The following is an 18,179-nucleotide window of genomic DNA, read 5'->3' on the forward strand; positions in this document are numbered from 1 at the left end:
AAAAATAGAACATAAAATTAATATCAATTCAAGAACATTAAAGCAATAATACAAGACCTTTATCATAGTTAATGCAATTAATCTTGACAGCCCTAATTTAAATGGTTTGCTCAGCCTCCTCCAACAGTCCAAAAACATGCTAGTTAGTTTTGTTGGTGACTCTAAATTGCCCATAGGTGTGAGTGGGAATGCTTGTTTGTATGTCAGCCATGTGATTGGCTGGTGAAAGATGCAGGGAGTAACACCAAGAAGACACAATGCAAGCGTCAACCCACTCCTGTATTCCTCTCTTAAAGAAGGAGATGACAAGGCATCAGGAGTGTAAGGGAGGGAAGTTTTCTTGATTTTCTTTTACTTTAATCACTCAACAGAGCTTCTCAGCTTAGTTTACAAAGTAGAGATAGTTGGGTATGGAGTCATTATTATCGCAAAACTAGAATTTTCACTATCTCGATTTCTCTTCAAACTTTCCATTCATCCTGCTTTTGTGCTCTAAACTGCCTCCTTGTCAGTGTTAATTTTGTCAGCTAAAACTGACTAAAAATGTTCATGGACAGCCTTTTTCCATGACAAAAACTAGACTCAAACTAACAAAAATAGATCTGTGATGACTAAAACTGACAAAAATAAGTTTAGTTTTTGTCAAGATGACTAAAACTAGACTAAAATGTAATTTAGTTTTTGTCAGACATTCAAAACCTGTGAAATTTCTCCACTGTGGGTAAATCTGTCAAAATGCAATGCATCTGTAGCTATTCTGTCTCTCAGCTGTAGAAAGCAGGGACCCCAGGTTTGGCAGAGTGCAGTGAACACACTACCATGATTTGGTGACAGATTTAGGAAAGAAAAAAAATGCTTGGACTAAATGTAAAGACTAAAATGTGAGGAGTTTTTATGGACTAAAACTAGACTAAAATGTTTTGAGTTTTCGTTGACTAAAAGTAGACTAAAATAAAAAAGGATAGAAATGACTAAAACTAAAATGCATTTATTTAAAGACTAAAACTAAGACTAAAATTAAAAATAGCTGCCAAAATGAACACTGCTCCTTGTGCTTAGCTGTGCTCTGTGCTCTAAATGTCTAGCTTACTCTCAAATCTTTAGTTGCCAGCTCAAATCTTATGCCCTTGTGCTCCAACCATTCTCCCCTCATTCAGGTGTTTGTGAAACTGCCGCTTTTAAATGTTCTCAAAGTACACGTACGAAACTTACTCTGCCCGCTCAAAACGTATTTCTGCTCTTGGATTAGAAAAAAACAAAAAACAATAGGGAACAGGTAGTGGATGGACCAATCCTGTTTGTCTTTGCCATCTTTGTTCACACTAAAAGAGTCCTAACCAGTGCTGCCGACTTAGCGGCTTTGTCTCTTTATTTAGCGAGTTTTCAGAAACCGTCTAGCGACACTTTTTCATAAAAAGCGATTGGCGACAAATCTAGCGTTTTTTTCTGGTGTTATTGGAGACTTTAGGAGACTCTGACGTGGAAAGCACGTATCGTTGTTGCTCCTCTCAGTTAGCAGTGGTTGCTGCCGTGAGACCCTCCCTGTCCCAGAGCGCTCACAGGCAGCCCAGTCCTGCAGCAGCAGTCCCTTTCAGCTGCAGTCAGAGCCAAGGTTGTTATAGTTAACTAAAACTAACTAAATAACTAAAACTAACATTCAAAAATCATTTTAGTTAACTGAAACTAAATAAAAACTAAGCTTTACCAAAAAATGAAAACTAACTTAAACTGTATAGTGTGCTAACAAAACTAACTGAAATAAAATAAAAATGAAAACAAAATATCCTTAGTTTTAGTCTTTGACACAACCATACTGACTGACACTAACACACAAGTCTGAGGAGTAAAAAATGGCCTGATCTGATTGGTTTAGACGTCACACAGTGGTAGCTGTCCAAAACTCATCTCCAAAAACAGAAGATATATTGGAATAAGGTTGCTGTAAACGTGAAAATGCTGAGATCTATTTGTGACTAAGTTGTGAATTAAAGAGTAGCCTGTTTTAAAATGGTTTTAAAAAATGTATGACTCTCACTCAGCCCCGACATCTATCCATAAAAAACTAAAACTAACACTAAAACTAATAGAAACTAACCTAAAATGAAGCATTTTTGCAAAATAAAAACTAAACTAAACTAACAAACCAGCAATCAAAACTAATAAAAACTAAACTGCAATGGGACACATAAAGTGAAAACGAAATAAAAATAAAAACTAATGAAAAATCCCAAACTATTCTAACCTTGGTCAGAGCAGGAGACGCTCACACCTTCATGTCCAGACTGCAGATTAACCGCGCCATGAAGGAGCCTTGACAGTTTTTTCTATTGTCTCTTTTTGGTCCAGTTAGATTGTTAATGTAGGTTGTATAAAAACAAACATATTATAAATGTTATGGTTAAAAATGTTCACGTTTTACTGTGATTTACTGTTGGAGCTTAAGTGGACCATAAAGTTTAGAACTAAACCAAACTTAAGAAAACTAAAAGTATAAAAAAATAGTATGATAAATAAATAAAAAAGGTAAAATTAAATTTTAAGTAAATCCACCAGAGTATCTCTTTTGAGTCATTTTTGCTGGTTCCAAGCCCAGATAAAGTAGGAGCGTTTGAATTGTGATGTTATAAAAACAAGAATCGACATTAGAAAGTTCATTTGTAGCTCTAAACATATTTAGGGTGTTTTTAACTCACTTTTTGTCTCTCTCATGACGTAATTGCTCTCTCCTGCAGTGTCCGTTACAATTAAAAGCATCTGGCCAATTATGCAAATTTGGCAATGATGTTATGTAGCAACTTTTGGCGACTTTTAGGACAGCCAATAGCAACCTTCCTCACTGAGGAGTTGGCAACACTGGTCCCAACATCATATATGTACACATCATCTCAGCCAACTTCTAAACACAATAACTCCAACTCAGTTCCTCCTACAGACCTCATTTTAGCTTTAAAAATTAACTAATTATTCGGATATTTATGCTGGATTCACTCTTTTTCTCTCTCTAACAGATTTTTAATAATCACTGTTGACGTTTGATGATGAGTTTCGGCTCTTTTACTATGTGTGTATGTGAATGTTGGGACTCTCTTAGTGAGATCAAGATGACTGAGAACAGTATAGCCCCCATTTCTTACAATGTCTGATCATGACCAGAAGTTTTAATGCAATAAGGGGGCAGTTTGAACTTAAGATAGAACAAAAGATGTAACAAAACAAAAAGATGGAGACATACCCTTCAAAATAAAAGCACAGCGTAGACTTTTGAGAGGCGCCTGCCTGGAGACATCAGACATCCAATAACGCATGGACAGTCCTAACTACAAAATCATCAGCTCAGATTATCCAAATTGATCATAAACATGGAAATATGAGTGCAATGATGATGCAATTTGAACTAGCAGCCATTCAGCTGGGAAAAATACAAAGAACTGGCAACCTTTAAAAGATGTTTAACCCCACCTACATTACCCACGGTAACTGTTGTTCAACCTTCGCCCCTATAACCCAATTATTGTAATATCTTCACACAGAACAAATTTTAACTGACATAAAAAATGGATATGAATAGAGAATTCAAATTTAATGCTATTCATAAAATTTTTTGCACGCAATCCCATCCACCAGAAGGGTATTGAAATACATGATTAAGAGTTACAGAGCAGTGTTGAAAAGTGTTAAAATTTATGAAGAGGATTTATTAACCTGAGGTCAGGTGATTCTCCAGCCTTCAATAAAGTCCCTGAAAAGTAAAATCCAAAACTCATCTCTAAAAACACTTGATATATTGGAATAAGGTTGCTGTAAACGTGAAAATGCTGAGATCTATCTGTGACTGAACTTTGAATTTAGACCACTGGAAATGTTTTCACCACTTTCTTTGCTAAGTTTAATTTTGGTTGGGCAAATATAGCGGCCCATAATGTCAGGGTGCCCTGAGTGAATTACCCCTCCCCCACAAATGTTACAAGTTTATAAAATTACCAAACAATTAATCTAAATACAGTCTGTAGTTAGCTGATGTCACTGCCTTTATTGAAAAATAACAGCCAGCTTGATTTGGTGTTCTCTTCATTGTGGGGTGAATTTTCCAAATCTACCAGTTACGGTGGCCTATGGGTCATTGAAAACATCGTAAGAAACATTTGAGAAAGAAAACCATAGTATTAATCCCTACGTCTGTCTCTCAGGTCTGGCACAGAGCCAGGTGGCTGCACTCTTCCCAGAGTTCACCATAAGGTCAGGGGGCAGGCTAATTGCTGGCTTGCTTGTCTAGTTTTCACTTCAACCAGATGCAGCAGGACATCTGGTCATCAAACATCTTACCTGCTGAAGGTGTGTTTGAATCTAAATTTCACTTGTCATTAGTACTGGGTGATTAAAAGAAGCAGACTGTGGCTTTGTCTCTCTCAAAGCAGCAACAGTTCAAGCCCTCATGTCTGTTAGCGTCATAATGCTAAAAATGGGTTAAGTTTCCAAGAATAGATAGGTTCTGTTCCTGCAAATCTTGTCATAATAAAAATCTCCAATTCTAATCATTATCAAGACTTTTATTTTGAAGACAGCAGGAAATCGAGTTTTTTCCCCAGGTGATTCCTTCATTCAAAGTATAGCTTTTTTTTAATTTGAGAGAAGTGTATTTTTCATGAGTGGGCATGGCTTCAGCACATGCAACTGACCATGCTAGAGCAGATTTTACTGCCTCATTTTTCATGATTTTGAAACTTAATTTTAAAAATTTAGAGATGTTTTTCATGACTGATATTTGGCCTGGTGGTTCGTAACACAGTGGCCTGTCATAGAACAACCATAGAATACAGATTTGTTTATCACTTTACAGGAACTTTAACATCACTGTGACTGTATTAAATCTAAAATAACAGAGATATGACGATAAACCGCTGTGACTGTATTAAATCTAAAACAACAGAGATATAATAATAAACCGCTGTGACTGTATTAAATCTAAAATAACAGAGATATAATAATAAACCGCTGTGACTGTATTAAATCTAAAACAACAGAGATATAATAATAAACCGCTGTGACTGTATTAAATCTAAAACAACAGAGATATAATAATAAACCGCTGTGACTGTATTAAATCTAAAACAACAGAGATATAATAATAAACCGCTGTGACTGTATTAAATCTAAAATAACAGAGATATGATGATAAACCACTGTGACTGTATTAAATCTAAAATAACAGAGATATGATGATAAATCACTGTGAGTGTATTGAATGTAAAATAACAGAGATATGATGATAAACCACTGTGAGTGTATTAAATCTAAAATAACAGAGATATGATGATAAATCACTGTGACTGTATTAAATCTAAAATAACAGAGATATGATGATAAATGAGTGGAGTTAAAGCTCTTAGTCCTGCTCACGTGACAAAGTGTTAAAGTGAAACACGTGGATGCCCTAACAGATGGTTTACACGGATTAACTTCCTCATTACTACAGATTAACTCACACCGCCGCCTTCTTACCCGTTCTGTACTGACCATTACTACTATAACTGCTGTGATTGGCTGATAATGACGACCCCACTGGGGGCCCACTAGCAGGCTTATCGGGGACCTCCGATCACCTCATTTAATTCTGATTGGGTAATTTTGCCGTCACTGTATTTATGCCAAGTTAACTTTCTATCAGCAGAGCCTGCAGCGTCAGCATGCCGTCTGATGACTCCTACTGCAGAAGCATGGGCTGCATCAGATTATGAATTTATGATCAGATTTAACAAAGTCAGTTTCTACTACATAATGGTAGGGTTAACTTTGATGACAGTGACACTTAAATTGTAAGGCATGCAGATAAGTATTTAAAGAGCCCCACTGTCATAACCCATGGCTATATTTTGTCAGGTTTTGGTCTGAATAGCCATAAAACTTCCATTACCCTCATTGATTATTGACCAGCTGGCTACTTCTGTGTTTGTATGTCATACTGACAGAGTTCAACTCTGTCCTCAGGCTGTGGTGGATATATGAGGGAGTTAGAGCAGAATAACATGCTGCATGTGTGCGTTTGTGACTGTGAAATGTATCCTTGTCCTTAGACCGGACAGACCAGTCTGACTCGGAGCAGGATTACTCTGAGGGTCTTTTCTCCTCAGGGTGTGGGTCACTAACATGTTAGCATCCTGTTTGTTTAGCTGTGTTTGTGTAGGAGGGGTGTATTTACAGCTGAGTTGCCAGCCAGACTCAGAGACCCCACATGAACATCAATGCAGAGCATTCAAAGGTAGAGGAGAAACTCTCGATGGACCTCCCAGCTTCAGCCAGTGCTTTGGCAGTTGAAAAGCTCAGGTGCTTATACAGCACTCTTAAATTCCAAAAGTAAAGCTAATAAATGTTTGTGCCACCCTTGATGGCAACAACTGGAAGCAAGCATTTGCAATAACTGGTAATGAGTCTGTCACATTGCTGTGAAGGAATTTTGGACCACTCCTCTTTGCCTCATTGGAGGGTTTTCCAGCATGAACAGCCTGTTTGAGGTCATGCCATAGCATCTCAGTAAGACTTAAGTCTGGACCTTGACTAAGCCAGTCCAAAACCTTTTTTTCAGAGGTGGACTTGCTGTTGTGTTTGGGACCATTGTCCTGCTGTATAACCCAAATGTGCTTGAGCTTGAGGTCATGAATTGATGGCTGGACATTTTCATTCATATTTGTTGGTCAGGTTGTTTATTGGGTGCTTGATTGGAGGGTTGTTCATTTGATTTGTTGATTAGTTGATCGCTTTTTTCCTTTGTAAGAGTTAAGTTAATTGGTTAGTTGGATGATTGATTATATGTTTGGATGGTTGGTTAGTTACTTTGTTGGCTGGTTGATTGGTTAAACTGGTAGTTTGTTAGATGGTTAATTTGTTATGTAATTGTTAGCTGTCTGTTGATTAATTAATTGGTTGTTTGGTTTCTTAATTTGTTGGTTGGTCGATTGCTTTGTCAGTTTGTTTGCTGGTTACTTGATAGTAGGGTTGTTCATTTGCTTTGTTGATTAGTTGGTTGGTTGAATGATGATGATGGTTAAATGTTTGGTTGGTTTGTGAAATTGGTGGTTTGCTAGACAGTTGATTTATGTTATTGTAAGCTGGTTAGTTGTGTCATTGGTTGGTTGAGTTGGTTCTTACTTCTTTGGTTGGTAGATTGGTTTGTCAGTTTGTTAATTGGTTGTGTGATGGGAGGGTTGTTAATTTGCTATGTTGATTTGTTGGTTGGTTGGTTTCTTTGTGAGATGGTTAATTTAGTTGGTTGGTTAACTGGTTAGTTAAATATTTGGGTACTTTGTTGGTCAGTTAAACTGTTGGTTAGTTAGACAGTTAATAGATTTTATTGTCAGTCGGTTGGTTGATTCATTGGTTGGTTATTTGGGTTCTTACTTTGTTGGTTGGTAAATTAGTTCATCAGTTAGTTTGTTGGTTGCTTTGTTTATCTAGGATTTTCTGCTAGAGAGTAGAATCATGGTTCCATCAACTACAGCTGGTGGTCCTGGACTTGAAGTAGCAAAGCAGTCCAGACCATCACACTGCCACCACTATGTTTGACTGTTGGTATGATGTTCTTGGTTGTAGATGTTACGGGATGCAAACCTTCCAGAAAGTTCATCTTTTGTCTTGTGCGTCCACAGAATATTTTACCAAAAGTCTTAAAAATCATCAGGCTGTTTTTAGTCAAATGTGAGACAAGCCTTAAGCTGGGCATACACTGTGCGAATTTTATCTGATTCAGCCACAAATTTTGAGTCGCATGACTCATTTGGAAGCCATGCCGACTTTCAGTTGGATCAGGTGTCGTTTTTCACGCTGTGTATAGGAGGATACAACGTCCGACAACGAGCCAATCACAGCCCAACCAGCTGATCACGACAGGTCGGATGGATTTCTGACACGTTTGATATTTTGGTCTTACGACTCCAGGCGCTTCCACAGTCAGAGCAGTAACGTGAGCATAATTAACAACTTTGGGGGATTTTATTCCCTTTGTAAACTGTCAGACAAAGTTCTAAATTGCCATGACAACAGCTTGAATGACTTTCTGATGCCCCTCCACCCCCGCTGTGATGAAGGAAAGGAAACATTAACCGCGGACCTGCAGCTGATACGGAGGTGATGCTTAGTGTGTGCTGGCTAGAGAGAGAAAGAGGAGAGGAGAGAGAGAGAGGATATGACTGGAAACACTTCATCCTCAGTGTGTGAGACTTTTTAAAAGGAAACTCCACAGATTTCTGTCACAGTCTGTCCTGACCTCCCTTGTACAGTGTGAGCACGACCATCGGTCCGTATAGTATGAGCACATAAATCGTGCATGATGGTCATGTGTTGTAAGTGATTCAGATGCACAGTATGTGTTGACATGATACGACTGTCGTAGGGTTAGCTTGAAATTGTACAGTGTACGCTCGGCTTTAGTGTTTTGGTCAGCAGTTGTTTTGGCCTTGGAACTCTCCTATGGATGCCATTTTTGCCCAGTCTCTTTCTTTTTTGTTGAACCATGAACACTGACCTCAATTGAGTCAGGTGAGGCCTGCAGGTTCTTAGACATTCTGGGTTCTTTTGTGACCTCCTGGATGGGTCACTGATGCACTCATGGAGTCATTTTGGTAGGCCGGCCACTCCTGGGAAGGTTCACCACTGTTCTGAGTTTCTCCATTTGTGGATAATGGCTCTCATCATGGTTGGCTGGAGTCCCAAAGCCTTACAAATTACCCTGTATCTTATCTGTTCTTGAATTTCTTTAGATGGATCCATGATGTGTTGCTTTTTGAGATATTTACCCTATTTCAGTTTGTCAGACAGGTTCTATTTAAGGGATTTCTGTGAAACCCTGCACATTACAAACCCCTGTATTTAAAGTGCTATACAAATGAGATAATTATTTTTATAACTTAGATTATTTAAGGTTGCACTCAGGAGAACTAAGAGGAGTGGTCAAACTTGAAAATTCAATTTACATCAGAAATATTAATTTCTATGATTCTGAATCAATTAAAAACATGCAAATTGATACTTTTAAAGCCACTATTACATTATTAGTATATTTTCCTGCAGGAGATAGTTTAAGGAAACCAAATCCGCCGCCGCTGTTTCCTCTAGACCGTCTCCACCATCTTTAGTACACAGATGCAGCAGGAAGTGCATGCTTCCAGAGCTGTTAGCTCATGAGCCTCCAGGTTAGGTTTGGTACAGATATACCAGGCTTTAGAGACAGAGCTGCGGAGGGAACTGAAGCAGGACACCCCCTGCCCCTCAGCCCCCCCTGACCTATATTCAACATTTTAAACCGGGGCTATAAACCCCACTGACCTGGGGCTATATTAAACACAGACCCCCCTCATCATTCCTCCAGTGAACACAAACACAGCTGACTCTGCAGGGGGGTGGTACCTAAAAGGAGGCTACAGCTTAGTCTTAATGCATTATGGGATAGATAACATTTTATATGCCTTTTATCCTCTATTACTTTAACAGATGAATACACGGTGGGATTGTCCTGCACGCCATGTTGTCAAACATTGTTGTGCCCTGTTTAGTTGTATTTCATGTTGTCATGTTTGAACATATAGGCCTTTGTTTATAGCCTTATACTCCATAGATAATCAATGTATTTAATACAGATTTCTATTTTTTCTTCCTCCTAAATGTGTTTTATTAATTCATTCACCAATCTGTATACATGTTTGATAGACAAACCCCCATCATGTGTCAGAACTACAACATGAGACTTTATGACAAGCTGTGGATTGATGGGTTTGGTTGGTTGGTGTGCTGGTCTGTTGTCATGTTTTGTGGGTTAGTTTGTTTGTTTGCTTGGTTTGTTGGCAGGTTGACTGGTTGGTTGGTGATCTGGTTGGTTTTGTAGTTGCATACATGTTCTGTTGGTTGGTTGTTCGGTTGGTTGATTTGTTTGGTTGTTGCTTAATTGGGTTTTGGTTCACTTGGTCTGTTTGTTGGTTGTTTCTTTGGTTAGCTGGCTGGTTGGTTGAATGGTTGCTTGGTTGGTCAGTTTGCCAGTTGGTAGATTTTTTTTTTTTTTAACTCTGTTGATCAACTGGTTTGGTGATTGGTTGGTTAAATGGTTGAATGGTTGATTGTTTTGTTGGTCAGTTTTTTGTTTGTTGATTTTTTTTACTTTGTTCTTCAGCTGGTTGATTGATTGTTTTGTTGCTTTGTTGGCCAGTTGGTTGGTTGAAAGTTTGGTTGCTTCATTGGGTTTGGGTTAGTTTGATTGGTTGGTTTTATTTGTTGTGTAACTGTTTTATTGATTGGTTGGTTGCTTTGCTGGCCAGTTGTTGGTTGGTTGATTTTTACTTGTAGCTTTGTTGTTCAGCTGGTCGGTTGGTTGATTGGTTGGTTGCTTTATTGTATTAGGTTTAGTTTAATTGGTTGGTTGATTTTTTTTACTGGTTGGTTTGTTGCTTCGTAAGTCTGTTTTGGTGATGTTTTGTTTGGTTACTTTGTTAGTCGGCCAGTTGGTTGCTTGTTTTTCAGTTTGTTTTTGCTTTTTTTTGTTTGATTGCTTTGTTGGTCAGTTTGTTGGTTGGTTGATTTTTTACTTTGTTGTTCTACTGGTTATTGATTCTTTGGTTGTTTTGTTGGTTGGTTGATTCGTTGGCTGCTTTTTTAGTCTGTTTTTGTTTATTTTTTGGTTGGTTGATTTTTTACTTTGTTGTTCTACTGGTTGGTTGATTCATTGGTTGTTTTGTTGGTTGGTTGATTCACTAGTTGCTTTGTTAGTCTGTTTTTGTTAATTTTTTGTTCAGAAGCTTTGTTGGTTGGTTTGTTGGTTGATCTTATTTTGTTGATCAGAGGATTGGATTGTCAGGTAGTTATATTGTTTGGTTTCTCTTTGTGGTTCTCTTTGCGGTTAGGTTAACTAGTTGATTGTTTGGTTGATTTTGATTGTTGATTTTGCTGATGATGACTTGGTTTGTCAGATAGTGCGTTGGTTGGTTTATTGGCCGGTTGATTTGCCTGTGGTTAGTTTGTTGGCCATCTGATTGGTGGGTTTGTTGGTTGTTTTTGTTCTTTTGTTTAATTAATTAATTGATTGATTGGTTTGTTGACTGGTGTTTTTTTTATTTAATGATGAATAGATTGGTTGGCTGTTTTGGATTGGTCCAGTGATTTGCTGATTGGTTTGTTTTAAGTTAAAGCCATGTTAGTCTAAAGTCAGACACTCAAAAAATAATAGGAACATATTCGTGGGTATCAGGGGACTGAGTGGCAACATGTCTTTTAATCAGGAGTATGGGAGTCCTATCCTGCAGACCCACAGCCACATGAAGTGTCTTTGGAAAGTATTCATTCTTCCATCCATAAATGAATGAGTAAGGTTGGGATTATTTAATACTGATGGAGACGTTACATAGCAGCCTCCACCATCAGTGCATGAAAAGATAAGTATAATCTATGGTGTAAAACACTCAGAGTAGTAAGGAGACCAGAAAAGCTTTATACAAACTCAAGTCCTTTAACCCTCTTTCTCCTCAGCCTTGTTTCTGTGACGTCCTGCAGGATGGAGGAGTCTGACCTGCTGAGAGAAAGGCTGCACGCCATCACTGTGAGTGTCAGATCAAATCTTCAAGTTCACATCCTAAAACTTTATCATGAAATAACTTACTTAATAATCTTCATATACATGTAAAAGGAGAAGAGACGCATTCAGGAGGACATCAGACAGAAGAAAGAAGAGCTGGACCGAGAGAAACTCAAACTGCAGCATCTCAAGGTGACCTGATCTCCCTGGGGCATTTTGTTTCATTGTATTGTATAGCAGCTACAGTGACTCTTAGTTTGAGAAGAAATGTCAGGGTGTTACCTTTATAAAGACACCTTGTTTAAAGCTTGTACTCCAAATGGTTTAAAAGAAGCATTCAATTTATTTTGGTATTCATTGATTCGTTGACTGAATTCTAATGGGTTAATGCACATTTCTGTTCTTTGTGTTCTGTTCCAAATCTTCAGAAAAAATCTCTGAGGGAGCAGTGGCTGCTGCAGGGAGCAAATACCCACAATGCAACAGACTCTACACAACAGCAGCAGCAGCAGCAGCAGAGTACCATGTGTGACCAACAGCAGGCCAAAATTCTGCAGCTTAAAATACACAGGTAGGAACACTCAGAGCAACATGTCACATTAAAAACAGACCAGACCAAGAAGCATCTGGTCAACATTACCAGTGGTGGCACCAGCCACAGGTCATCAGCCAATCATGGTTTACAGTTGTAATATGATACCATGGGTGTGCAGAAGTTAATCTTCTAAACACAGCAGGCTGTTGTCAAAGTGAAAGCAAATCAACACTCTCCGTGTCTCTGACCAATCAGGATGGAGATGGACATCCTGTCTCTGGAGAGGGAGGAGTCCATCGTCTCTACCAATGAGAGCTTTATTCTCAGAAGACTGAAGGCCGTGGAGAAGAGTCCACAGGATATAATCAAGGTACAAGCACGAAAAAACATAGGCATGAATGCACGAATGTTTACACACAGATCTGACTGTTTGTTTATTTCAGGAGGCTCAGGACAGCTTCGTCCCTGGTGAGTGTCCACGCCAGTCTGACTCTTTCATATCATTAAAGGTCAATAATGTTCATGGTTTTGATTTCTATTTTTTTCTGGATTTTATTTGTCTCAGATCCCCCTTCAGTCACCCCGGTGGTCCCTGATTCCCCAGAATACACCTCTCCTGCAGACAGCCATCTTCCTGAGCCAACACCTCAGAGGCAGAGTAAGATTATTTTTTATTCTAATGTGGAAAGGCTGTGAGGGACTATTTCACTGAACATGTTATGGTTTTTAAATGGTATTTACTGACATAGTTTGAGAACAACCAATGAACTAAAGAGAAATCAAAGCACATAAAATAATCCAAGATGTACTCAACTACACTAGCACATGCACCCATTCCTAAGAATTTTGACTTTGGTCTCAGAATTTTGACTTTAATCTCACAATTTTGACTTTGAATTCAGAATTTCAAGTGTGATCTCACACTTTTGACTTGGTTTGCAGAATTTTGGCTTTTGAATTCAGAATTGTGACTTTGGTCTTAAAATATTGACTTTAATCTCAGAATATTGATTTGAATTCAGAATTTCATTTAAATCAAAGATTTTTAAATTTGATCTCAGAATGTTGACTTTGGTCACAGAATTTTGACTATCATCTAAGAATGTTGACATTAACTTCAGAATTTTGACTTTGATTTACAGAATTTTGACTTTGAATCAAGAATTTTGAGTTTTATTTCAGAAATTTTGACTGTAATCTCACAATTTGACTTTGAGTTCACAGTTTAGACTTTGATCTCAGACTTTGCACTTTGTTTGCAGAATTTTGGTTTTTGAATTCAGAATTGTGACTTTGGTCTCAAAATATTGACTTTAATCTCAGAATTTTTCAATTTGATATCAGAATTTCAACTTTGAAATCAGAATTCTGACTTTGAATCCAGAATTTTGACTTTCATCTGAGAATGTTGACATTTATTTCAGAATTTTGACTTTGAGTTCACAATTTTGTCACTGATCTGAGAATTTTGACTATAATTTACAGCATTTTGACTTTGATCTCAGAATTTTTACTTTTTTTCCTTAATTCTGGCTTAACTCTCAGAATTCTGGCAATTAATGTGGAATAAATGCATCAGTCTCAGAATGATGACCTCAGTCTTGCAATTTGAACAATACATTGTGTCTCACAATAAATAAATAAAAAAATACATACATACATAAAATCAGTGGCCCTAACTGGCCCTTCTCCTCTTCTGTACATTCACTACAAGGGAGTAGTTGTGTTAAATTAAAAACAAACAAACAAACAAACAAACAAAAACAAACAAACAAACAAAAAAATTAGGAAACAAAAACATCTATTTTTTTCCAAAGAGAAAAAAGCATATATCTCATATTACAATGCTTTTTTTTTTTTTTAAATATGTTTTTCGAAAATACTCGAGGCCTACTGGAGTTAATATATTGACGAAAATTATGGCCAGAAATCTTCATCAAAGACCTTTTTCTTCCATAAAGACAAGACGACAAGCTAAAACTAAGTCTTTCATGATTAGAGCACACACTGTTGTTGTTACAGTATTAGATGACTTATTATGATAATGTCGGTTTATTATCATTAAATTAGCTGAGACGTGTCTAACGTGTCTCATCATGTGTCACAGCTCTGTTTGCCATGGAGATCAACGTGACTAAAAACCTGCTAACAGGGGAGAGCACCGTTCTGTCCACGACATCCGTATCTGCTGACGAGATAAACCAACACACAGGGCTGAAGGTTTATGATGATGGCAGGAAGTGTGTCTACGCACTCAACCCACCAGAGGTAGGATAATCAGGAACAACGATTACTGTCACCCTGGGGTGTAATAATACTTGTGTCATTGTTTGGTGAACTTAGTCACGCAACAAATATGTCTGACTGGAGAATAAAGGGAATCACAACTGTGTATTTAAGTGCTCTGCTCAGGCTACGTTACAACGTCCCGTCCTGACACAAGTGGTGATTTTGCTTGCTGATCTTTAAAAGGGCTCTTCACGCCTGATCCCCGTGCGACCTGAAAGAGCTTGAGCAGTTCTGTAAAAAAGAATGGAGTAAAATCACAGTGTCCAGATGTGCAAGCCTGATTGAGACTGATCCACACAGACTCAGAGCTGTGATTGCAGCCAAAGATGCATCTACTAGATACTGACTTGAAGGGGGTGAATATCTATACAGTCTTTTTTGACTTCACAGGCTTTTCTGAAGTGACAGTTGCTACAGTCTGTATGCTTATTAATGCCATAGAAAAATACATCAGAGTATCATCAGCGTATCATCACAGTGGAGACTGACTACATATAATAACCAATGGCAACATGAATGATCTGAAACTATGAGCCTCTTCAAATCTCATCTTGGTCTCACTTGGCCTATTCTGTTTCCTGAAAGTATACATTTTCTTCTTTCCCTTTAGGGGTCACATGACCAGCGATGCTTGTCTGAGCTCTCAGCCAATGAGGTGGAGCAGCTGCTGAGAAGCGCCTCAAAGCATCGGCAGGCAAACCGCCAGAACTACCACCCCCCTCCAAGCAGGAGGAAGGAGCATTACACCTACAACCACCATAATGAGAAAGACAGAGCAGGGGGCGGTGACATCAACAACATGGGTAGTCACCATGGCAACCACCTCCTCAGTAACAACCAAGTGGAGACAGACTTCCACTGGCGCCCAAACGCTGAGCATCGTTACAGTCACCATGAAAACTACTGCAGACGACAGGAAGACAGGAATAACCAGAACAACCTGAGGGAGGGCCATCGCCATGGAAACCATAGTGGGTTGGGACATCAGTATGGCAACCAGAGAGATGGTCACTACAGCTCTTACGAGGGGTGTAACTGTCAGGAGGATCGACCTCACCGCTGCTGCATCAGCCGCAGTAACAGCAGGGTAACGGGCAGAGCCAATGGCTGCCCTACACCAAGGTCACGTGACCAGGAAGTGGTGTCTGCCCATCAGCAGCAGCTCTGCTACACTCCAGCCAATCACATTCCTCTCAGTGATTACATTAGTGTAGATGAAGAGGAGCTGTACTGCCTGAACCAACCCTCCGACCACAACGGAAACCACCGCTACACTGACGCCGCCCCCTCCGACAGAATGCCTTCACCACTCTTTGAAGACAATGCTGCCTACACCATCCTGAACGCTGTCGACACCACTGAGCCAATCACAGCCATCTTCATGGGATTCCAGACTGCACATGACGACAGTGGGCCAGCGCAGGAGTACGAGGGGTCTCTGAAGGCGGAGATTATTGTCATCGAAGACAACGACGAAGAAGATGATGGGGGCAACCATGACACAAAGGAGAACAGCAATGGCCATCAACCAGGAGTATTAGCCAATGGGAACGTGGGACAGACACTGAGACAAGGACCAGGTATCAGAAGGATTCAGAAAAAACACCGACACTGTTGTGCTGTCTGCTAACCAGACTAATTAGTGATCAGGTTTACTACAACTAACCAGACTAACTAGTGATCGCGTTTACTACAGCTAACCAGACTAACTAGTGATCGGGTTTACAACAGTTAACCAGACTAACTAGTTTTCGCATTTACTACAACTAACCAGACTAACTAGTGATCGGGTTTACTACAACTAACCAGACTAACTAGTGATCGGGTTTACTACAACTAACCAGACTAACTAGTGATCAGTTTTACTACAGCTAACCAGACTAACTAGTGATCGTGTTTACAACAACTAACCAGACTAACTAGTGATGGGGTTTACTACAGCTAACCAGACTAACTAGTGATTGGGTTTACAACAACTAACCAGACTAACTAGTGATCGGGTGTAGAACAACTAACCAGAATAACTAGGGATCGGGTTTACTAAAGCTAACCAGACTAACTAGTGATTGGGTTTACAACAACTAACCAGACTAACTAGTGACCACATTTACTACAGCTAACCAGACTAACTAGTGATCGTGTTTCCTAAAGCTAACCAGACTAACTAGTGATCGGGTTTACTACAACTAACCAGACTAACTAGTGATCGTGTTTCCTAAAGCTAACCAGACTAACTAGTGATCGTGTTTCCTAAAGCTAACCAGACTAACTAGTGCCCGGGTTTACAACAGCTAACCAGACTAACTAGTGATTGGGTTTACTACAACTCACCAGACTAACGAGTGATCGGGTTTACTACAACTAACCAGACTAACTAGTGATAGGGTTTACTACAACTAACAAGCTGTAACAACCAGATATCCAGTTCTTAACCAGCTGCACCAACTAACAAGACTAACTGAGATTTACACAGTTTACCAGTTGTGATGACCAGGTAGTCAGTCAATAACCAGCTATACCAACTAACCAGACTAACTAGTGATCGGGTTTTCAACAACTAACCAGCTGTAACACCCAGATAACCAGTTCTTAACCAGCTGCACCAACTAACAAGACTAACTAACTGAGATTTACACAGTTTACCAGTTGTGATGACCAGTCAATAACCAGCTATACCAACTAACCAGACTAACTAACCAAGATTAACACAATTAACCAGCTGTAACAACCAGGCATGAAAGGGATAATTTGGGATTTTTGAAGTTGGGCCATATGAGGTTCTTGGCTATAGTAGAGGCATTTGCCTCCAGTGATTTCTGTGAAAGTTGATCCTGTGGTTATTACGAGTGCAGAGAGATCCGGCGCATAGCAGCTGTAGATGTGATCAATTTATCCATGTACTTTTTTTTTCTTTTTTAAGATTTATTTTTGGTCATTTATTTGATAGATGAGGACAGTGGATAGAGTCGGAAACAGGGATGAGACATGCGGTAAAGGGCCTCGGGCCGAATTCCAACCCAGGCTGTCCGTGTTCATGGGGCGCGTCTTTAACCACTAGGCCATCTGCACCCCAATTCATTCACGCAGTTTAACCAGTTTTATTTAAAAAGAGGCCGAGAAAATATGTTGAATTCCCTGTACACTGTGTGGAAAATGTACAAAGCCTGTCATTTCCCCCCCAAAACCCCTCTGTGTCAGGCGCTAACTTACGAAGCAGCTTTTGGCATTTAGTCTCCTTCCATTGCGTACTGATATCTTCTGATCAGCTGTGTGGGTCTGCTGGCTTCTACAGGGATAATAATAACACTACATCAAGCTGAAACAAAGGTAATATGAGCAATTTCGACTGGAGTGCTGATGATGTGCCGTTTACTGTGGATATGAGAGGATATTTGTATGAACTGGAGTACACTGAAGAAAAACTTATACAGCTGGAGAGAAGCTGCTGAAAGAGAGAGCAGAGAAACTTCATCTGAAAGTTTTGAGCAGGAGAGATCCCAAGTTATCTGGTGGTATAGCTGTGAGAAATGCAAAACCATGCTCAGCTTTTGGCAACTTCAAAAATCCTGAAATATCCCTTTAACTAGCTGCATCAACTAACCAGGCTAACTTACTAACCAAGAGTTACACAATTAACCAGCTGTAACACCCAGATAACCAGTCATTAACTGTACCAGCTAGTTAGACTAGCCAGTGATTCTACCAGCAATACAAACTAACCAGACTAACTAACTAACAGGTTTTCTATAACTGACCAGCTGTAAAAACCAGGTAAAATGTCAGTAACCAACTGTGTGATCTAAGCAG

At 39.2% G+C, this 18,179-nt stretch overlaps 1 protein-coding gene across 1 annotated transcript; it reads left to right on the plus strand.

Moving 5' to 3' along the window:
* The first annotated feature begins 11,506 nt into the window (after positions 1-11,506).
* Positions 11,507-16,002, plus strand: LOC121520710 (palmdelphin-like). The gene is made up of 8 exons (XM_041804294.1): positions 11,507-11,572; positions 11,660-11,740; positions 11,977-12,119; positions 12,339-12,453; positions 12,527-12,551; positions 12,649-12,741; positions 14,191-14,351; positions 14,983-16,002. Exons 1-8 carry the CDS (start codon positions 11,528-11,530, stop codon positions 16,000-16,002), a joined length of 1,683 nt encoding a protein of 560 aa, XP_041660228.1. The 5' UTR covers positions 11,507-11,527.
* The last annotated feature ends 2,177 nt before the right edge of the window (positions 16,003-18,179 follow it).

Source organism: Cheilinus undulatus, linkage group 13, assembly GCF_018320785.1.
Source record: "Cheilinus undulatus linkage group 13, ASM1832078v1, whole genome shotgun sequence".
NCBI classification, from domain to species: Eukaryota; Metazoa; Chordata; class Actinopteri; order Labriformes; family Labridae; genus Cheilinus; species Cheilinus undulatus.

Excerpts from the sequence above, each read along its gene's own strand:
- LOC121520710 (XM_041804294.1), top strand. The coding sequence starts at position 11,528 with ATGGAGGAGTCTGACCTGCTGAGAGAAAGGCTGCACGCCATCACT. Across the intron at positions 11,741-11,976 it reads TCAAACTGCAGCATCTCAAG|AAAAAATCTCTGAGGGAGCA; the intron begins GTGACCTGATCT and ends CCAAATCTTCAG. Across the intron at positions 12,454-12,526 it reads GTCCACAGGATATAATCAAG|GAGGCTCAGGACAGCTTCGT; the intron begins GTACAAGCACGA and ends TGTTTATTTCAG.